The 24374-nt window shown below is 39.8% G+C and overlaps 2 protein-coding genes and 2 non-coding genes across 5 annotated transcripts in view; 3 read left to right on the top strand and 1 right to left on the bottom strand.

Annotated features, from left to right (window-relative positions):
• LOC145447201 (arylsulfatase I-like) overlaps positions 1 to 24374 on the bottom strand; it is a 265569-nt gene that overhangs the window by 137172 nt on the left and 104023 nt on the right. The gene's annotated exons all lie outside the window — the stretch shown is intronic.
• LOC145447262 (neuronal pentraxin-1-like) lies at positions 2930 to 9884 on the top strand. Its single transcript, XM_080325677.1, has 3 exons — positions 2930 to 3178; positions 7087 to 7180; positions 8898 to 9884. The coding sequence occupies exons 1-3, from the start codon at positions 3098 to 3100 to the stop codon at positions 9521 to 9523; spliced, it is 801 nt and encodes a 266-aa protein (XP_080181803.1). The 5' UTR covers positions 2930 to 3097; the 3' UTR covers positions 9524 to 9884.
• On the top strand, positions 9931 to 10012 carry Trnas-uga (transfer RNA serine (anticodon UGA)). The gene has a single exon. It is a non-coding gene; the product is annotated as a tRNA-Ser (tRNA).
• Trnas-cga (transfer RNA serine (anticodon CGA)) lies at positions 19546 to 19627 on the top strand. The gene has a single exon. It is a non-coding gene; the product is annotated as a tRNA-Ser (tRNA).

The raw sequence follows: 24374 nt of genomic DNA on the forward strand, positions 1-24374 counted from the left end.
ATGAATATATTATTAAAATGTACAATATATTTGCAATTACCAATATTATTGACCGATTGAATCATGAATCATGAAAAAATTCCGCGCTTCACGCGATTAGGGCATACAAGACATCTCGTGCATCGTGCATCTCGATGGGGGCTGGTATTGATAGAAAAATGCGGATAGGGGTTTACAGAGAGTTCAAAATGTATCATGTTAAACATTGTTTCAAAATATGACGGCAAGTAGATATTTTTTCGGGTAATTAACCGTCACTTTGTCATTCCTCAATACCAACATATCCACTGCTTCCAATTTAGAAATAAAATCAATACGCTGGATATTCTATATTTCTGACTCGGCCCGCCAACATATTTCTGCTTCTCATTTGGCCCGCGGAGAAAAATAATTGTACACCCCTGGTTATGACTATGAATATCACTAGAGAAAATGGATCTTTGTAAACATTTCAAAGTCAGCTTGATTAATGACCTTACTAATCCAACTTTTTTATTTTTTCCATAATCCTAACAGAATATCTCTAAACAGCGTGAGTGTATCGGTAGGCTATTGGTAATTTAGCAATGTAAATGTGTCTGCCCAGTAGGATATATATTTTATCTCTGACGGCCATTCTGTTGATGTGAGTTCTGGAGTTTTACTGGTAAGGAAGCGAAACTGCCTCGTGATTTTCCTGATTAAAAAAATACGATTTAAGTTATCAACTATTTTGTAAATTAAGAGGCTTCGCGGACCCCCGATTGAGAACCCCTGTGTTGTAATGATTGGAAAATACCAATCTTTGAAAAAGGTTCACATCCCAAAACCTACCAATGTTCGTTTGTGAGCGTGAGCCTCTAAATTTCAGGGGTTCACACATAGAACGTGAACGCGAACGTGAACCTTACGTTCACACCATCCCTATTGAGTACTCGTATTGAATGTAATGAGTAGGTCTCTATAAGGAGAGCGTGAATTTGGATACTGAAAATGGAAAGGTGATGTGAAACATATTTGAATGGATGGTTTAGATCTATATTTAAAAAACAGGAATTCCCCATGATACTGAGTTTCACTTTCAAATAGTTCACATTTGTTGTAGCGAAATTGGTGAAAGATACAATTTTGACCAGAGCTTGGAAATATATAGGAATTATGCGAAGAAACAAATTGTAGTTGTGTATTCAGATTGAAGAAAGGAAGCAAATTTCTAGGAGAGACATTGAATTCATCCGAAAAATTGTGTAAATTCCGTGCGTTCGGACAGCCCATACTGCTGCGTGATTGCGACGATTCCTGTTTTTTTTCTAGCCTGGAAATCCGGTAATACATACTATAGCTCAATGTTATAACCATTCATTAAAGTTAGTTAAATGTAATTCTGTAAAAATAACTATATCCAAACAGCTACTTTCACAATATTTCATACTCAGCTTGCACGACCTTCTATTTGCTCCCATCAAACTTCAACCTAATAGGTCTGTATCAAATGTCATGTAAGAAAAGCAATTATGATTGTAATTGCGTAAAAAAGTCATGGAATACGAAGTAGCTTTAATTCAAGATTTGGAACTATAATCTTAATCGCTATTTAGTCGGCCGTACAAATCGTGTAATTACTTCAACTATGTTGCAAAGAGGAACAACACGATGACATAATTCACTTTTGTTCCCTCCTCAATTTTTGATTTGTGACACTGTGACGTTGTAGTTGATTGCATCACGGTACATTATTTGAGATGTCGCGACCTTATCCCCTTTGCTAAATACCTGCATAGGTATATGCCGAGTCCATGTGCAAAAACGCACGAGAGCTGAATGCACGCCTGTTATTGTCGGCGACATTACAAATTCGCAATAACATTACACTGTTCAAATGAGAGACCACGCCCGTATTATTATCATGTCGTGTCCGCTGTGTCCGCCCTGTCCGGCACGGATGCTACGCCTATTTCAGCAACCATCTTCTTAGATTCTTCAATAGGCAGGCCTATATGAAAGTACGGGAATGTTTTGCTAAAATAAGCTGATGATTGACTTCATGCTAACCAGACCACCCGCATATCTCACATAAAGCTGACTTTGATCTCGTGCACCATTACACATCTACTTCTTTTATTCCGATGTTCCCTTCCGTTGCTTTCAAGTTCACTCAGTTATTTCGTCCCAATAACCAATCCACTCTCCTGATAGAAAGTATCTAATATTATAATCACTCATTAACAAAATACACAACCTGTATAACGGAAATTGTCTCGAGTGCGACCGTTCACAAATTTCATGGTCATTATTATCGTATTTGTAATAGGTATACGCCACATTTTACATGGAAAGAACTTCATTCTCGCGATATGTATGGAGAAATATCTAGGATTCTAGCATAGCTTATACATGGGGATGAGGAAATCCCACTGGGCTGGGCTCATTTTATTACTAATCTCACTCTGGAGAGCGCGTGAATATACGTGTTGTAAAACATATGTGATCTATGTGATGCATAGTCGAATAAGAAATTTCTGTCTAGATAATGTAAGGCAGTTTCTAGACATACATGTCCACAGAGAGATTCAATTGTAAGCATAGCAGCAAACTGTTAATAACTTCGTCTTTTCAGGTGGATATGACCTCCATGGGGCCGTGAGTGAGTGTATCAGGTGCGTATGAAACAAAGGCTGAAATTAAAATTGTGACGTGATGAAACGGCACTGCAGCAATCAACTATATAATACTTCGCTTGTCATCACTTCGTCCCGGACTGCGAGTGTCTAACGCGCGTACGACATAATGCTCAAAATCGAAAATATGACGTCATAGAACGCAACTGTAGTTATTATACGTGTTTATTATTCGGCTATTCATGATTTCCTACGGCAACAAATGCGTTTAGTTACGAAACAAGGAAATTTTCAATTTCAATAATCTATTGTGTATATTTTATGAATTGACCATGATTGTTCTTATTATCCTCCACTTATAATTATGATATACGATTTGAAGATGATTGTAGGTGTAGCGCATACATCGTACAGGCAAAGTAAGCACAAGGTAATTATTTCACCTTATATAAAAGTGGGTACCAGAGACTTTGTTCAATTGTATCTTTGCAAAGCGCAGCATGAAGAACTTTCAGGACGTCGCCGTGGCTTTTCTATTCATGATATCTGTTGCTTTCTGTTTGGATGTTACTACACCCCAAGTAAGCACGCGGGTTTAGATTCTCGGTTTGTTGGAGGATTGATTAGGCCTACTATAACGTACTAGCAGATATCGCACCATTAACAACACTGCGGAGAGCCTACTGCCCTAACCCATTTTAGCGCCGCGCGTACACTAACGAACCTGCTGAGTCAGTGCTTTTCAACCTATGACATACTGAACGCGCACACCACAATTCTACCCAACACAGCTCTGCAAAACATGTCTGACACACGTGATTTCAAATTAGGGCGAATTATAGTCCTAATGTCTGCCACTACACCAGCTTCGAAACCAGGCGTTTCGTTACGTAATAATTGTAGTTCGAGAATAATAATTCACTACGGCTTGTGAGAGCTACGATTAATGGTGCGTCGTATTAAGTTTTTACCATAGCGTCGCCGCTGAAAAAGTTACACTGGCCCTAAATTTCTTATTAGGTTTATTTGAATTATTCCATGTCAGAAAAATTAACGATTTTCATTCGCACTTGATCCGGATTTTCATTCGCACCATTCGCACCACCTTCGTCATTCGCACTTATTCCGGATTTTTATTCGCACTATTCGCACCACCTTCCCCATTCGCACTTCAATTTTTTTTCATTCGCACTAGTGCGAACCGTCACACAGGTTGAAAAGCACTGTGCTGAGTAATTAGACCCTGGATTCAGAAGAGATTCAAGTACTATGCTGTAAATATTTCCGATGTTTCGTTGTCGGCAGACCTTCGGTTATTTTTGCAAATAGAATACAGACGTTCAATTACTATATTGCGTATATTCCCGATGCTCAGTAGACTCTCGTTAATTTCCGGACATATGTTGGCTGGGTTGTCAAATCAAGATTGAGTTTGAACACGTCGATGACGATAGGTTTACGGTTAGTGGCGACATGTATCAGTTACTGCATGGTTGCTAAATGCGTTAGATTTTCAAACATGTGCATTTTGTCATGTCACAAAATGTGTTTTGAGCGTCAAAATTGTATATTTTTTCTCATCAAATAACATATATTAAAATAATATTAATTTAAACTCGTTGGTGCATACATCCTTTGAAGTATATGTTCTTCTACAAGTCTACAACCCTACAAGTACAAACGTGACTGATACGTAATCGCTGGTCGGAAATCGGCTCTGTGAAATTACACAAATCTTCATGCATCTATTGGAGTTCAGAATCAAGGTCACACCAATGTGTTCAAATCCAAATGCAGTTCCCATTATTTCTACCAGATTTATTTATCGTGAATATCGTATATCCGTTCGTTATTTGATATTCATGGCGTTTCGATTACATTGGCCAATTTACACCAGGCCGATACTCTTTATTTTCAATTCCGTATTTACCGATTGTAGCACGGCCCACTTCTATACCTTTTATAAAACACCGCTTACACGGATCACGAGGCGAGGAGGAGCCTAGATAAACCCCCGGAATTCCGGAGTCGACCTAGGTCGGAGTCGAACCCGCAACACATTTGTGTTGCAGCTGTGGATCATACCACTACGCTATATCGCCGTGATCAGTTTTATACTGCATCGATAGGCAGTTAGGTGTTCGCAACTTATACGGACCTGTCACGATTTTGCATAGTGCTCTCGCAATAGCAGATTCATATATTGTGGCAGCAAATGATTGCGGGATCATGAAAGAATTCATTACATACAAGGAATCCATCCCCAGTGACAGAAGCTGTTCGAAGTAATTAATGACACAATTAAATCAGTAACTTATCAATTATATCAAACTTTCCAGTGGGCACGTATATGAGGCACTTTGTATGGTCTGCCGTTACTGTTCCGTGTTCGCCATGTCCTACGATCCAGACTTCTATGAAATATGTTGGTCTATTGCAGTAATTCTTAAACTGGGGTAGATGGCCTCCTAAGAGGCTGAGCCACGAGAAAAGTTCGAACATCAATTTCAAATTATCATCTCCAAATCAACTCCATGTACGGACCATGTTTTAAGAAATCAAATGATTTGAAAAAATATTTTTCCAAGGTTAAACAATAGAAAACCATTTCAAAAGGAGTCACTGTTAGGAACCCCAGCGCCATTCTTTACTATAGATCAGGGGTGGGCAAACTACGGCCCGCGGGCCGCATGCGGCCCGCGACACCGTTTTGTGCGGCCCGCGAAAGCCTTAAGAATCGTATTTAAAATATTGAAAAAATGCGCAGTAAAGATCTAATTTCTGCAGGGATTCCATTAAACTTTTTCTCATTATATTTCACCATGATAATTATAAGTTATGTTCTGGTTACTATATTTTTGTTTCATTGCTGGTGCGATAATAGCCCGACCTCAAGGCCCATGCATTTGAAAAGATTTCAATTGCTAACCATTACAGAAAGTCAAAATATGATTGACTTTCGAATCGCGAGTGTAATTTTACATTGTTGCTGTACTTGGAAAAATCGATTCGCGCGTGTGGTAGGTTGATTCATTCTCTATATGTGCAGAAGTATTTATATTGATAAAATCTATATATAGCATATTTGAAGCTAACATGGTTATAACGCAGTCAGCATTGTGTGTCCTGGGGTTGAGCCAAAAGTAGAATCAGCAAATATATAAACATATCTTTGCTCACAGATTCAAATCTCCATCCTGTTCTAAGAATTTGGACAATCGACTTTCATCCATAGTTTGGAAAATTGGTTATATTGTCGGGTTACCGTATTTTGGAAATCTGAACAGAGGACACTTTTTCAAAATTTTCAGACTTACAATACTGGAGTAACATCCGGAAAAATTGGTAAATTTTTTCCGACTTTCTAGATGGTTTGACTAAAAAATATAAAATAGAACAGATTTCCGTCTCAACTCCCGATATAGGCTACCCGTCGGAACGTTACTTGAGTACTGATTTTCTTTATCTCAGCGGAAATTTAACCTATATTTAACCAAAATTTTCAAAACAGAGGACATTTGGCCGTCCTCCGAGGACATTTTCAAAAAAGTCAAAAAAGACGACAAATCCTCTTAAAAGAGGACGTGGCAACCCTATTATATTGAGGTTGACCAGCAGCTTATGAAAGCTCGCCAATGTTTCTGACGCGTGTACCATATCCTCAAAGCAATGGTTGGTTGGTTTTAAACAAAATTCATATAATTTCCACATCCTCACTATATAATCACCAGTGTTGCGTTTTGGTTTATAATCTCAATTTTGTATAGTGCGGCAGAAGAATGGATTTAGATGTTGAATGCTCGGTCAACGAGTGTTTTTCTTTACAAAATGGTTACTGATGAGGTCGATCCACTTATATATTAGCCTATATTTGGCAGGGGTTCTCAAACTTAGGGGCGTGAAAGCATCTGCATGGAAGGAGGCGCAAAGTCGTAGTAAACTGAAATTTTTTCGCGATTTGCCACCATTTCATGGTTTTGCTCTGGATATGTCCATATTTCATATTTGATAATGCTCTCGTCTACAGCCATAACCTTCAATGACATCAAACTATGCGTTGGGATTGCTAGCATTCTGATTCCTCTCTTAGATATTTTGTGATATCAGAACAAAGGGGCGCGGAATTTTTCACTATCATAAAGGGGAACGTGTCTACTAGTTTAAGAAGCACTGCTATATGATTAAATTACAACATTGCCATTTGGCCCATAATCTCAATTTTTTTTAATGCAGTGCGGCCCGCCAATGGATTTAGATGTTGAATGCGGCCCGCGAGCCCAAAAGTTTGCCCACCCCTGCTATAGATAATCATCATCATTGGTTTATTAGCAATTTTATCAGTTCAATACACCACAAAAATGCGATACAATGAAAAGACAGGAAGATGTCGAAGCGACAAGGAGTAGTCTATGGAATCTGACACCCACCTTGGTCTAGGCGATGTAAAGAGGAGATTCTGAACTAAATCAATTCGCATATATTCCGACAGACCGAAGTTACTACGGAAGGATCTGTAAGTGATACACGAGAGGTTGTAATCCATAACCACATCGCTTGTGCACGAGATGACGAAAATATAAAAGGTGAGTTTGTAGTTTTATAAGAAGCCTCAAATTCGAAAGAACGTCACGGATAGATCATTGATAACATAGAAACAATGGAAATACAGAACTAGAATTGTTTTGATGTGTGGTGTGTGTACCCAGGCCCCCTTCCTGTGTTCTGTTAAAAGGCTTGTTATATATTAGGAACATGTTGAAAAGTTTTGCAGAAAATGGCTTTTTTTTATCAACTCAGAGACAACATGTTGTATCTTTATGAATCTTTCCACCAACGACGATGAGATTAGGCCTTTTTGACATTAGGCCTACGTTGAAAATCTATATTGCAGCAAACAATACGTTCATATTGTCATATTTATTCCATTGGAAGCTTTTCGACTGGCTCTCTTCAGCAGTGAACGCCAGTAAATGAGGTTAACCAAGTTCGAAATAAAGAAAGAATTTTTCCTTGTGACGTAATAATGACAATTACACAAGTCGCGAACCTAACCGTGCGCTGTTTACTGCCGTTCGCGACTTGTGTAATTGTCATGATTACGTCACAACGACGAAATTCTTTCTATATTTCGAACTTGGTTATCCTCATTTACTAACGGTCACTGCTGAAGAGAGCCAGTCGAAAAGCTTCCAGTGGAATAAATATGACAATATGAACGTATTGTTTGCCGCAATATTGAAGTTCTGTACTTCGAAAAGCCTATTTAAAATCTATATTGTACTCCTCAAAAACTGCGGGATGTTATACCGACAAAATTCCGAGTATATTAGTGCGGGATACACTGCATAGCAACAGAAGTCTTTAAGTCCAAATGCTCACCCAACATATTGGGGTCATCGATTACCACGTACGCCCGCAAATGTACAATTACATTGTACATTCGAGATGATGTACAATTACATTGTACATTTAAGATGATGTACAATTACATTGTACATTTGAGATGAAGCGCGCAAGTAGGGTTGCATTTAAAACAAAAATCAATTTAAAAAAACATGTTTACAACAAGGCACTTGTTTAAAAGATGTTTTTTTTCACTTTTCACATTTTTTATATTTAATTGTGACGTCACAGTGGATTGACACTGACCATTGAATATATAGGGTAAAGATGGCTCCTTCGACGAAGAATGCTTCCGATCACTGTCGTAAACAGACCAAAAATATCTTTAACCAGGACTACATCATTATGCCGCATTCTTACGGTCGGCGGTCATCATCATCAGAACACTCATTCCGTACCAATGATCTATATCTACGTGCAAAAACTGCTGAACCGACGACGATTTCGAGGGTTCCAGTCACTCCACATCGTATACGTCGACTATTTTGGGTGCAAATCGTCCCTAGGCGCATACTACATGGTTTTCTGACGTATTTACACAATTATGGCATAATTATACAAAGTTTAAAAAATCACAATTTTATTTTTTTCAAAATGGCACTTGTTTTAAACACTGTTTAAAACATGTCTTGAACAAAGTGTTTTAAAACAACGTTTGTTTTAAATGCAACCCTAGACGCAAGAGAGATGTCGCCCGTATTACTACTACTTCTACGACCACGTGATATTGTAATTAGTTGACGCTTTTGACGTGATTTTACGATTCATGGTACGACTCCACGCAATTCAAACAATTCTCCCAAATTCCGTCGCAGCTGCATCTAAACTGTCTATTTTTTGGTGTTTCCGGGAAGATAGTATCTGTACACGGTAAGCCAGCATATCGTATTGTTGCAGAATGTCCTCAGTATTCATATGATTTTCCGCGACGCTACCAGACTCAAGACTACATTCGCGTGACGAAGCCTATACCTACAATGATCTTCGGAACCGTGTGCTCTTGGGTGGATCTGGTTCCGGGTAATATGGCTGGAACCTGGTTTAGTTACGCCACGACCGAGCACATAAACAGCTTGGCAGTATTCTGGCAGGGCGACGGGAAAATTGACTTTCAAATAAATGACCACGGCTATTATCCACCGTTCCGTGTCGCTGGAAATAGAACTATACATCTCTGCCTGTCGTTCTGGGTAGCCGACGGCAGGGCTAGAGTGTATGTCGATGGCGAATTCTTCCTACAAATACCTTTCGACCCTGTAGATTCCATAAAAGGAGGCGGTATACTGATATTGGGACAGGAGCAAGACAGTTACGGAGGAGGGTTCAATGCATCACAGGCTTACAGCGGTAGCATATCCAATTTTATGCTCTGGGACAGACCACTGACGGATCCCGAGATTCTGGATATCGCCCGTGAGTGTAAGTGCCCACAGAACCACGTATTGGATTTGAATCACAAACATCTATATCTGAATGGAGCCGTGTCTGGAAATGTGTTGCGCAAATGCCCTAATATGGAGTAAGCAATGTAATGGATATAAACGATTTGATTTTGTGCTACAGAATTTGAAAACGTCGATGATCTTGAAAGATACGATTGTCGGATGTTCTATTGGGTACATATAATTAAATGTTGCGACGTAAGTAAATATTAATGTCAAAATAATGATGAAATGGCTTTTATTTGCCCTTGAGTAACACAATGACAACAATGTTCGCTGTTCACTGTTACGTCTTTCGAGAAACAATATATCCTTTCTTTATTCACGATGCCTCTCATATATATATGTATTCGTTCATCGCTCCATCGTATTGTGAAATGTATTTGTGAATAGAATGGCCAAAATGTGTGAACACCATTTCAGAACAAATGTATATACAGTGATCATTTATTGTACCAGTGTGAGTTAATCGAAGTACGGATCGCGGAGCTGTGATGGCCGAGTGGTTAAGGCGTTGGACTTGAAATCCAATGGGATATTCCCGCGCAGGTTCGAACCCTGCTCGCAGCGCATTTTGTAAGTGCGTTCTTCTTCTGCTCTCCGGACCGGCTGCAAAATGAAATACATTGTGACGCAAAAATCCTGTCTGGCTCTTGCTTTGAGCTGCACTCTCGTTTTCCCCGACAGTATTGTTACGTCACCATCCATAAATCAATCACAATCCGAAATTCGAGTCTGATTTTTGGAGAGTTCCAGAGCCATGAGCAGGAAGAAATTTTTATTCTCGTAATCAGTACAGCAGCAGCTTCCCATTGATACCCGTTTATCAAATCAAGCGCAAGCAGGTCACAATGGCCGTAAAATTGCATTTGGCCAAATGGAAAATGTAACGTAACCCAAATGCAGTGAGTCGCTCAATCTCGCTGTGTCCACACCATTTAGGACACTATGATATCACGTCTCATTGCCAGCAATGATCTTTTGCTTTTAGTAATCAGTAAGGCGTATAATTTTTACGTGAAGAACGAAAAATTGATCCCTAAATATTAAAGATATTAAGATTTTCTGAAATAAAAAAGTTTTTTTGAAATATTTTTGACTTATGGAAAAATGCATCAAGCATTATCGCACAAAAAGTCCCTATTTATTGCAGAATAGACAAAAAAACGTTAACACCAGCAGATGTGCACTAGCAGAACTGGAGGTTAGCGCATTCTGATGGAGTGCTGGTGACTCACTCAGTTGCTTCATACGTAATATGTTGCCAATATGTCATCCCAGTTTTTCATCATAGAGTCCATGACATAAGAACCGATGACCACGCAATCCTGTTTCAAATTCAGATGTGAGATATTGTCGTGTGAATAGTGTAGCGCAGGGGCGGGCAACATACGGCCCGCGACAGGATTTTGAGCGGCCCGCAGAGAGTTTCTGTCCTGAAAGATAAATTTTAATCTGAGAGTATTGACGAATTTCATGCGTCACAGAGAAAAATGGTCATTGGTCATGAAACTAATTGTTCTGTTCGGGTCTACATGCAGTCGCAAGCAAATATTTTCGACCATGATCATTAACAAGACAAAGCTGCGTTCCAATGTTACCGATGTTAGCGAAATCCGAAATGCAGCCAGAGTTCAATGAACCTGCTGACAACTTTGATCTACCACAGATGTCTGGTGGACTTCAAGAGCTATTGAAGTACATTAGGTTAGTGAATTCATTTAATGTTGCTTTTGATCTCTATGCTTGAAACTTAAATTTTACAATAAATAAGTTTTGTCTTGTAGAGATGGATAAATACGCGATTCATGTATCGATTCTGCAATCCGGCCCGCCAAGTACTATTTCCCATATCAGGCCCGCCGACCGGAAAAGTCGCCCACCCCTGGTGTAGTGGGAGTTCTTCATCCATTGACGAGCATTGGGAGAGCTTGGTATATAATTGAGCCGGCTATTGATCGGATACTTTATAAATGATTCTGATCCGTCCGAACACCAACTTTATTCAAGGTTATTTATGAACACAAATGTCAACCACAGCACCAGCACATGGTGGAGCCGATGCGTTTCTGCTACCCACCACCCTTATCATATTACTGATCGCTATCATTCAATTTACGTCATTGCAGTGGGAAAAAACATTATGTTTCTAATGATTGAAGTGACGTGTAAACACTGTATGTAATATTAGATGGTGTTGCGACTACAAGCATTTTCGGCTCAGTATTACGGAGAAACGGGCTCATAGGACGAGGTATTTAAATGCGTCATTTTCAAGTCTACAGATCTGCGTTTCTATAGTGTTTACACGTAAATCGCTGAAACAATGTCTCAATGAATACTACTTGAAAGTTGCAATACGGCGACAGGCAATATGGTTAGTTGAATAGGTATAGCTTCCCACTGTATATACGGTGAATTATGTTTTGAATCTGGTTCTACGGCCCACAGCCATGTCGGATAACTATAAAGATCAAGCCCAGTAGACGTGAACGGCTCCAGTCTTTTCGACTTCATTCCATCTTTCGTTATTATTTTCGAAGTGCTCTGAAAAGATAGCATCACAAACTGATGTTGATGAGCTGAAATTAGTAACCTCAAAGTTCAAAAGTTTAGCAAATGACTCATTCAAATATCCGCTCTATGAGCCCGTGTACCCAGGGCCGTAGCTGCCGCACACCAAACCCTTCAATTGGGGAAGGGGGTGCGAGCTCGAAAGAGGTCAAAAATTATTTCGGAACACGTTTTCGCGCTTAGCGCGATTTAGTGCAATTTAAGGACTGCGTTTCGATATGGGTACCCACAACGCCCATCCCCTAAAAACGCGCATCATTCATAAATAACATAGCCATTACCTCTAAACGACACACTAAGACTTGTGGAGTTTCAGCCAACATGCGACTTTGCGAAGTGTTTTACCAAATAAAACCTTTGCCGAAAATTACATCCGCATGCTGGCCGAAACTATCATTATATATAGCCAATTTCCAATACGCCGTTAGTCCATAGGCGCGGAATAAACCTGTGCTCGTTATCTGAAGTCATAACCTCCCTCAGCGCTACTATAGTAAATCCGATCACGTAGACCAGGGCTGTCAAACTCAAGTTGCGTCGCGGGCCGGATTCAGACCTTCAAATCGCTCGCGGGCCGGATCAGTCAATTTATTCCAAAATGTAACCTCAAAATCCATCCCCGTGTTCTTCGTCCCTTGAATACTTATACTCAATTATACAGCCAATGGACAATAGGGTACTATGCTATCAACATCTTTATCCGCAAACAATGGAATTGACGAAAGTACGATGATTGGTCGATTGAATACAGTTATATAATTTGCTAAAACAATGACTTTGACGACGATATAAGTTGGCATATTGCTATGATGACTTTGTTTGAGTCGTAATCTGGCAACAGTCCTGTGTATGCGTTGTGAGGAATACATGAGATTTAACTGTAAACGCAGACGTTGGAATTTGGCTCATTGTTATTGTATCGCGATTCATTTTTTTCTAAGGTGAGGAACTGTTAATTAACTGGCGAAAAGGGACTGCGATCGCAGATATTTTAAATGTATTTTCGTGTAACAATTATGTTCTCCATGTAGCCTGCATATACCGGTTTCTAACTGGGGTATTCACTTATGTGAAAAACTAATTACCTTTAGGTTCATTTTTTCCGCAAAACTCTGAGCTCAGTGTGCACATTATCCCTGCTCAGAATTAGGTGTCAATTACAGCGACTTGTAGCTGACGGTCATTACACTGAAACCGTGCACCATTATCGGATGGTTATAATGGGGCCATTGAACATAATCAAAATTTTCTGTCTTGAGGGATTATTAAGGATAATAATCTCAGCATTTGTCAGAAATGTGCTGGATAATGCAGCCATTTTTCAGAATCGCTTCGCAGGCCGGTGAAATCGTCTGGCGGGCCGGATGCGGCTCGAGGGCCGTATGTTTGACATTCCTGACGTAGACGATGAAAAATTAATTATATATGCAATTACCAATAGTATAGGAGTATAGACATTTTTATGAAATTTTTCGTGTCTCGCGTGATAACGCAGTAAACGCACACACGTATAGACCAGGGGTGGGCAAACTACGGCCCGCGGGCCGCATGCGGCCCGCAACACCGTTCTGTGCGGCCCGCGAGAGTATAAAGAAACTCATTAAAAATATTGATAAAATGCGTACTAAATATCGAATTAATGCAGGGACTTGATTTAACATTTTCTTAGTCTATTTCACCATGATAATTTTGAGGAAGTGGTTCTCAAACTGGGGGCGTGAAGGAATCTGAAGGGGGCGCGAAGCTGAGTTCAACTGAAATTTTTCGCGCTCCACGCGATTTATACACCCAATTCCTAATTATTGCTCTGTATCTAATCTAAAATTCATATCTATCTCTTATCCGCAGTCATAACTTTCCATACCGTCAAACTACCCGTTAGGTTTGCTAGCATCCTGGATGTGTTTTGTGATATGACGATAATGGGGGCGCGAAATCTTTCACCATCATGGGGGGGGGGGGGGGTGCTAAACATCACATAAATCCTAAACGACATTGGAATAATTCGGATCACGAGTGTGATTTCAAATTGACCACTCCAAATTTAATTATTTTAGAGATGTGCTTATAAAAAACAATTCGCGCGTGAACCAAAAGTGGAATTGGTAAATCTATGAACATATCGCTGTCCACAGATTTAAATTTCAATCCTGATCCAAGAATCGGGACAACCGGGGCCTACGAAAACCGACTTTCATCTCTATAGTTATGACAAATTAGTCAATGAGGTCAACCAGCCAATGAAATCTCGCCACTGTTTCTGACACGTGTACGATATCATCAAAGCAATGTTTGGTTTGTTTTAATTATAGGCATATATATATATTATCTCCATATCCTCACTATAATCAAATAACAATATTGCATTTTGGTTCATAATCCCAATTTTATATAGTGCGGCCCGCGAATGGATTCAGATGTTGAATGCGGCCCGCGAGCTCAAAAGTTTGCCCACCCCTGGTATAGACCGATTCCGTATGACGATCGGACGTGCTTGTCTGCTAGTGGTGAAAAGGCCCGTCGTGAAGGGGTCTGGGGTACCCATGAGCAGGGTTGTAACCAAGTCACAAGTCAAACTCCTTTTGCAGTTTTGACTCGAGTCAAGTCGAGTCCTTTTCAATTCACCACCGAGTCAAGTCCGAGTCCAAGTCATCGAGCAGAGGGTCGAATCCGAGCCATGGTATAATTACTCGAGTCCGAGTCCAAGTAATTGTGTTGACTGCTCAGTTTCCAGGTAAAGACTTTTAGCAGTTTCCGATCGCATTTTCAAGTAGGCCAACCAGTATGGATAGATTAAATCCCAATGGTGTGGTTACCTTACTATTCATCGACATTACAATGAAATGTCGGTATTGGCCGTCTGAGTCTCGAGTCATATGACTTGGCTCGAGTTATGCGCAATGACTCGAGTCCAAGTCGAGTCAATACACAAATTGACTCGAGTCGAGTCATTTCCGTATTTTGAGAAAATGACTCGAGTCAAGTCGAGTCACCAGAAAATCGTGACTCGAGTCGAGTCAGGACTCGGGTCATTACAGCCCTGCAAATACGGACTATACGTGGGGAGTGCGGAGAAACCTTTGAAGAAAAATAAAATATGTCCAAAAAGATCCCATTTCATGTTGATTTACGAAATAATTTGGATTTACCTTCGAGCTTTTTCCAATTTGAAAACTTTTGCTTTACTTTTTTGTAAGGAACATGATTATAATAATGCACATCAAATCATTCAGCGTGCGTGCCATGAAAAATCATCTTGCGTGCCACTTTTGGCACTTTTGGCACGCATGCCAGGGGTAGCCGAAGTGGGAGAGATTCCGAGCCCAAAAAGTCACCCGCTGGCTACGCCACTGTTAGCAGTGATGGCTCTGAGAGAGCAATGGCTATGCACAAACATCATTCAATAGAACACCGGTATCTCAATTCGCCCACAACCACGACACGTGTTTTCTAGATGTTCGGCAACTAATATATATTTTAGATGTGCAACTGCATGGAAATGTAACTATAACTAATTAATTTTCAAAATCCACAACTAAATCCAGAATTAGAACTACTCAAATTTCAAAATCCGCCACTAAAACTACAACTACTCAATTTTCAAAATAAGCAACTAGAACTAGAACTAGAACTACTCAAAAATCTTTAGTTATTTGACCATCAACTAACTGAATGTTTAGTTTGTACGAGTCTGGTCACTATGTCCCATCAGAGTCGGATGAACAACTTAAGGTAGCCTACGTATAATGCAATTATATGAATATATTTTCACTAGTTCTATAATTTTAGAAATAGCTCCGTGGCCCACCTCAAAATGCTCCTGTGGCCCACCCTTTGAGAACTCCTGTTCTAGACTATCCCTAAATGCCCGGAATTTTAAAGGCTTGAAGTAGGTCAAACTATTTTCGTAAATCAACATAAACAATATTATTTTCAAGCAGGTGCATGCTATTCGAAATTTTGTTCCGCGCTGAGAGCGATTTAGTGTCGCATGTATGGAATTTAATGTGGGGCTCTCCGTTTTCATTCTAGTGATCAGGACGGTTGAACATAATCAGCTTCTAAAATCGGCCGTAAGTAAGTCTGGACAAATGAGCTGATTTTACTAGTAATCAGCTTATCAAATTTTGAGCTGCGCAATGTAACATCTCCAAATTTGAATTGTACTCGTACTGGCATTTAGGTTGAGAAATAGTCTTGTTCGTGTGACACGAGCATGACTCGATGTACAATTACGCTCCCTACATTTTCGAAGTCATTATCCCCCTGTTTTTGCGTGGCTTTGATTACCGATTTCCAGGCGCAGAAGCCTATCTAATCTTGAGATACCTTGACGAAAAACTGTTGCAATTCAACTGTCTGTCACTCCAATGTTAAATACTGAAGAAATGTATTATCCAAACGTGACGAGTACTGAACAGGATTCCCAATTAATTAAGCGTCATCAAAAATATCCAACTCAAAATGTCCAACAGACGTTTTATATACCCCAAGTGAAAATACGCGACAAACAAGATTACTAATAATTACATTGCTATAACGATTAATTGGCGCAAGGAAAATAATGAATTGACAATCGTAAACACCCCCACCGCCGTCTCTATCGACTCGTGTGTAGACTACACCAGGGATTCCGAAACTAATGGTCGCTACCTTAATGGGACCGTTTGCCTATTCTCTGGGGCCGCGGAGAATTATTATAAAAATGCCAACTAAGCGGTTACGCTCGGCTAATTCAAAATAAAAAGAAAGAAAAAAAAACGACCCCAGAGGAATGCGAACAGGGCAAGGACAGATCAGTCGAGGGGTGATGTCAAAGCGTTGCCTACTTTACCGTAAGTTTGGTGTCTTTCAATCACCATGAAGGAGACTAGAAATCCATAGGACGGTAATTTTTCCTTCCAGGAAAAGTGCAAGTGTCTGGTACTGCTGTGTGATGTCAGCACACATACACACACGCTCGGCGTGGCTGAATAGGATCGTTATCTGTATGTCGCGTGACGTAGACTTTCACGCAGCAGTACTGGCCTATACTTCGGCTGGATATAGATAGACATCATAACTGCTATATTACTGCGCCAGCTTCCCATAGAGGCCTAGTGTGAGGTCTGAGTACGCTTGAGCAAAGGTGCTTTAGCTATTTTACTAATCAGCATGCCAAATTGAGAGGTGGGATCGCGGAACATTTTCAAATCGAGATTTGGGGTCGCGACCATAAAAATTTGGGAACCCCTGCACTATATAGTCGATACGCAAAAATTTGATAGTGTGACGTCATATTAACAGACAATGTGTTCATAACTTATTCTAAAACCCGCTAGTAGTCGCTAAAGAATGTCCGGAATTTAAACCACAAAAATATGGTAACCATAATGTATGCCTATCTCAGAGTGACAAACTAATGTTCAGGTCGAGAATGCTGAGGACGGCTTGTACTCGTTTCCTGAATCAATGTTGTCTTCCAAAAGTTCCCACATATTTGATACTTCGATCCAAGCATCAGTTTCTTGGGGTCTCGCCTCCGGAACTCCGCAGTCCCGCACATAGAGAGAAATGCATTTGTAAAGTAAACATGCAACGTATTGACGGGCCTGTATGAAATAAGTAAGGAGTATGTAAACAGTCGCCGTAATCTATACACCGCTCTTTAAAACTTGATTTGCTATAGCCGCGGCTCGTCCGATAGAATGTGGAAAGAATAGCCTATATATGTGTGAATACATTGGCAAAACAAACTTATGGGCTTGATTGTGTGGTAACTAACCGAAGCTGCGATGGCCGAATGGTTAAGACGTTGGACTTGAAATCCAATGGGGGATTCCCGCGCAGGTTTGAACAGTCCTCGCAGCGCTTTCCTATTGTATTTCTTTTTTAGATGCCCCCACCAGAGTTGGATCAATTGTAATTTGCAATTGTAATTGAATGTAATTAATTACATTTTTCAATGTAATTGTGATGTAATTGCAATTGAAGCATTTTTATTTTCTGTAATTGTAATTGTAATTGTAATTTGACAAAAATTTTGCTCAATTACAATTTCAATTACATTAAATTGTTATTGAGACCTGTCAAGCACAACATAAAATAATTGACTTATAATGCATTCTCTTTAAATGTCGACAAGGAATTTGATGGATCCATTCGCGGAAGCCCTTGACTGCGCCCTTGCAGGCGAAGTTTTCTTTTTTTACCGTTTTGCTCGCCTCGGCTGCCATTGTATACAATTATTAGATTACTAACCAACGGATGGATTCGCAACACGTGACTCACGATTGAATACGCCGAGAGGCGAACTGCTGAGCCGGCTAAAAGCAGCAGAATTGATAGTCCAATTGCTGGCGATCCAAGCGTCGAAATTTGATATGTAAGGTCCTAATCGCACTGATTCCACAATAAAAGTATATTTCCAGGCAATGGTACCATCCCAAAATAGTCGTGAAAGTCTGGGAATCGGCATTGTTCTGAACAATCGCTGGGCGTAATTGGTCATTGTTGTGGTCATGCTGCTGCGGCGCTCTCACTTTTCAGAACAGTCGGCCTTGAACGGCTATTTTGGAGCAGTTACATTGCCCTGTCGAGATTTTAATTTGTATTTTCGGAATTAGTGCATCAACAGCTTACGATAAAGACCAGATGCATCAAATTTGGACTCTTGGATCGCCAGCTCTAGGACTACAAAGTTTGCTGCTTTTAGCCGGCTCTGCAGTACGTTTGTCGACGCATTCATCCGTGACTCACATCTTGCGCATCTATCCGTGGGTTGACAATCTACAAATCGATTTCAGATCACGATGCCGCATCGTTACTTCGTCTGGCTAACTATAACCAGACCACTGGATATTATATAACGTCTTATCTGACAAAGCACGGTTTTGTTTTTACTCCTCATCCTAATTCCTACGTCCCTCGATAAAAATAATAATATTTCTTTATTTATATACTATATACGCAAATCCAACACGTGCATATATTATAATACTTTTTTCAACGACAGACTGCATACTGGAATAGTTCGAAAACGTTTTTTCTTTTTATTAATTAACGGGTATTTGCGCATCATGAATGAAACATGAATACTTGAATTGTTGTTAATTACGACGCTACGGTTGTCAAGGAGCACGGTTGAATTTATGATTATTCAATTACATGTTCAACAGCAGCAATTGTAATTGTAATTGTAATGTAATTGAAGCATGCAAGGAGTAATTGTAATTGTAATTGTAATTTGATATTTTTAGCATGGAGTAATTGTAATTGTAATGTAATTGAAACATACATGAAAGTAATTGGGATGGTAATTGTAATTGAACTGAAATAATGTAATTGATCCAACTCTGGCCCCCACCGCAATGTTATTCATTCTAAGCTAAAAGTAGGCTACAAGATAATATCTCGACGTCGCAGTAGCAAGTTTCAAGCCACGCCAACTATACATGCATGTAGAATATTTGTTTGAGTAATAATATATCAGAATGAATGTCTGGGTTTTATTAGAGGATGTTTGTGAGCTAATCAACCCATGCTTCATAGCTGCGATGGCCGAGTGGTTAAGGCGTTGGACTCGAAATCCAATGGGATATTCCCGCGCAGGTTCGAACCCTGCTCGCAGCGTGTATCGCTGTTATTGTCTGGTGACAATATTGTCATTCAATATTCACTTTAACTAATAAGACACTCCCTCTAATATAATCGTTTGAGAGTAACAGCGGTAATGATAACCCAGTCATCCTTTTGGATGATTTGATTGTACTTATTATTATAATAATCGGTGTTTCTGCTCAATGATATCATTCAATTATGTTAAAAAAACTTGGACCTAGTGAAACTCCTTGTTTTTGCTTTATTGACGACAATGATATTGGTATTGAATGTTCAGGGTTGTTCAAATTTTTTTTTGTTCACATTAGCTCGCTATTTCCTAACATTGCTATATTGGCTAAAAAACGCTGCACACCAAATTTGGCTGAACTCCAACGTGTAGAATGTGTAGCTATTAGAGTTATAAATCAAAATTACCAAAATTCAAAATTGAGTAAAAAAAATTGCAATTTTACTGGCAGCCCCATGAAATTGTTAAGTTTTCGAAAAAACGCTGCACTCGGCTCAATGCCAACCGATAGGAGCAAAGTCATTGGTGTTCAAAATTTTGTATTTGAAATATTAGAATGGGACAGAGAGCTGAGTAGCGCTTCGGTAAAAAACGTAGCAGGCAGGGTTGCATTTAAAACAAATATCAATCTGAAAAAAATGTTTAAACAGGGCCCTTGTTTGAAACATGATTTTTTTCAATTTTTTTTCATGGTGTCACGCATATTCAATTGCAACGTCATAATGGATTGACACTACCAATTGAAAATATAGGGTTAATATTAGGGATGGTGTGAACCTCTGATAGGTTCAGGTTCGTGTGAAAGCGAACCTTTTTGAAAGGTGCTGCCTGAATGCCACCACGTGACGTGTTGCCACCACGTGACGTCATTTTGCTAATTCCAAGCCTACATTTCAGTGATGTGATATAATAATGTACACGATACCTAAAGCGACGACTCGTGTCACATAATGCCACAATGCTGAAGTACATATTGACGTTTTAGACGTCGCCAAATGTATCAACTGGGGCAATCAAATGACAAAATATTCCTATAAAATCACTCTCTTCCGCAGAGGTGGTCAAAGTAGTCAAGAAAGCTACTCAGGTAGAAGTAGGAGTAGCGACGAAAAATCTACTTAAGTACGAGTAGAAGTACTTCTTCAATAAGCGACCTAAAACTACTTGAAGTAGAAGTAGAATTGAGTGACTTTAAATCTACTCAAGTAAGTAAGTGGTTTTGAAAACAGTCGTAATTCGTTCGCATGGACTGTTAAAAGCTGCAAATTGAGCTATGCGGAAGATGCAGATTGATGCATATTGATGCATACCAGGAGGTATCAATTTTCGACAGAATAAGCATTCTTTCGCATCATGGGGTGCAAATTATAGTATTGATATGAAAATGCCATACTAACCCTTTGTTTACTAGAAGACACCTTTTTGAGAATATCATGGCATGGCACCCTACCCCATTTTATAAGGCCTCAAGTTTAGGCAAAGAGCAATACGGAGAAGTTGTATCGGATACGGTTTCAGCATTTTTCCCGATTAGTATACGTTAATAACAAATATTGTGGAACGTAAAAGTTATCTTTAGTGTAGCTTCATTTTCGAAAAATACTACGCTTGTTTTTTTACTTCAAGATGTATGTTCTGCAGTCAAAATAACTGAAAGTAATTAGAACTCAAAGTATGATACTAGGAATTGAAAGTGAAATACAAATATCACTTCTAAAAAGCGGAAAATATATTTCATGTCTTTTGTCCATAAAGCTTCAAAGGTGATCTGCTAAAACAGGTGTAACGTTAAAAAAAGCCGGTTTTTCCAGATTAGCAGAACACGTCATGGGCTGCTATTAGATTACGAAATGATAGGTAATTGCTAGATTGCGAAACGGTAGTTTCAAACGTTCTGGTGTGCCATAATTACTGTGATGAAATATTTGAAACGGGTGACGATACGGTGAAAGCGGAACCAAGCAATTCGTTACCTAAATTATATTGACTGATACTTTCGTGAAAACATATTTGTCACTCCACAACTACTGTGCGCGAAGCGCAAAGAAATTTCTGGGCTTCACTTGACTTTTATGAATATTAAATGTTGGTACTCCGTGAAAAAAGCTTCGAAATTCCTCCGGCTATCTTTCTTATTGGGGTATTAAACTACTTCTACTTGGCAAACTGAAAATAGCGAAAAGTAAGTAAGTAGATCACAAAATAGTACGAAGTAGAAGTAGAGAAAATCAGATTTACTTGAGTAACTACCAGAAGTAAAGGAAAACTACTTGAGTACTTCCAAAAAGTAGAAGTACTTCGTTACTGACCACCTCTGATCTTCTGTCGCTTTGCCAACAATTTCGACGAGGAATTGCAAGGGAATATAAGCTTACGCCTTAACGGTCTAGGCCAGACCGGACAATGTGTTCGGCGTTTGATTATTGCTACGATGATATTGAGCAGAGTGTAAAACGGGTTGTTATACTTGCTACCGATATTACATCAATGACAAGTTTTACAGCAGTAGCCAACACCCCAATCGCATTGATTTGGTTTTTATGATACAATTAACATATGAAATCACGATTGACCCCGTACGCCTGCTAGATTTTTTGCATCAGATAACGATATCAATTTCATCATTCGCTGACTATACCACAGCACCGTAACTGCTGCACTCCAAACCCCCCAATTGGGGTGGGCCCGAGCTCGAAGGGGGCCCAAAATTATTTCGTGAATTAGCATAAATCATAGAGTATTTTTTGAAAATTTATGCAATTTTTTCAAAATTTTTTCGCGCTGCGCGCGAATTTAAGTAGCGTTTTTACTGTATTATTGGGTATCGGCCCATTACCGCGTCACGACCCACCATGACATACAATCAAGTTTTAGGCCATATAACATGCGACTCCAAGAAGTGTGCCAGAACGATTGGCAGCGAGAAAAGCTTGGCTGAAAAGGTCTATGCCCTTATGCAGACCGAAGACTTCCTTATACAGGCTATACAAAATGCATATAGGTTTAATTGTCCATAGGTGTCTAAATGACTGGCGCCGAATGTTCCTGTCTTTGAAATCTGAACCTCACAAGACAAATACCATCCGGCTGGGAAAAATTTTATGCCAGTGAAGAAATACCAATTTGAAATCGTATGCGTCTCTTAGTTCAGAAGCCTACTTGGGCGATTCTATATTTTTTGATATAGAAGAAGTCACGAAATAACACCATGTAACGAAGTCATATCAACAGGTCCGCCCGCCCGAAGATGTTTAATCATTATTTACGGGCCCTCCCGTTTTCAAGACACTTCACTCAGCTCTACCGGTAAATCTAATTACGGGAGTAGAGAGGACAATAAATTGATAGCATAATATTTATGCAATCGCCGATCTGATTGACCGATTTTATCATAAATTATCGAAAATTTTCGCGCTTCGCGCTGGCTCACAACACAGTACAGATAATTTCGTGACAAACACGAACAACGTGATGGGGGGGGGTCGTTTTACCACCCTATGAGAGCCCAAGACCCACGGGGGCCTGACGAGGTGCTGTTTCGTTCCTGCCAATTGGGGATGTTTAATTATTATTGAATGGTCCTACCTTTTCAAACACACCTCAATCAGCTCTACCGGCAAATATGGTTACGTGAACAGAGAGAAGATAAAAATTGATAACAATATATGCAATTCCCGATCATACTGACCGATGGAATCATGAATTCTAGAAATTTTCCGCGCCTGGCGCGGTTAGGCGACAAAAGCTGATTAAGCAAACAAACTCCCTATGAACATGACGAATAGTGGTAAACTGTATCGCCGGAAGGGCGTCTGGGGGGCGAAGCACCCCAGAAATTTGGTCTATAACCCTATGGGGGGCCCAAGACCAAAGTTTTTTTTTTTTTTGGGGGGGGGGGGGCTGACGAAGTGCTGTTACGGCCCTGTAATACCTACATGTAGTAAATTTCGCTTTTGATGTTGTGTGATTGCTGGTCAAGCTCGCAGCAAAGAAGAGTCACTAAATATTCGAGAAACTTTTGTAACAAAGCAAGTAAAGTTCTTGAGATTGTCAAGGTATATATGCTCGTTTAGTGTTGATTTTTTTTATGTTGCCGGCGCCATGCCATATAGTGACCCGCGGTTGAAATGCAATACATTTCAACCAAAGATGTTATAATGAAGTGAAAATTGTAATATATGAAAAAGGATCACAGTGCATCACCTACCAAGGTTCGTTTGTGAACGTGAACCTCTAAATTTCTGAGGTTCACACACGGAACGCGAACGTGAACCTCACGTTCACACCATCCCTAGTTTCTATACTTGCTACCGATATTCAGAGGTGGTCAGTAACGAAGTACTTCTATTTTTTGAAGTACTTGAAGTAGATTTTGCCTACTCGCACTACTTATTAAGTAGTTTTGATTTTAGACTACTTCTACTTCTACTTGACAGTTTTCAGTTTTTTAGGCTAAAATAGGCGTAGAATACCTACTTGCTTACTTACTTACTTCTCAACCACCACTCCTACTTCTACTTGAGTAGAAATCTCATCGTTACTTCTACTTCTACTCGAGTAGCGACAGTGACTACTTTGACCACCTCTGTCGATATTGCCCCATTAACAAGTTTGTTTGTTTGTTTTGGGGTATTATTGGTGTTTGTCGACTACTATGGTCATTTACACCAGGCCGATATTCTTGCCGACTTATAGCACGGCCCACCTCTAGGCTTTTTGTAAGACACCGCTGACGCGGATGAGGTGGCG

Source organism: Botryllus schlosseri, chromosome 9 (assembly GCF_051294905.1).
Source record: "Botryllus schlosseri isolate E-star chromosome 9, Bs_hap1, whole genome shotgun sequence".
Lineage (NCBI taxonomy): Eukaryota > Metazoa > Chordata > Ascidiacea > Stolidobranchia > Styelidae > Botryllus > Botryllus schlosseri.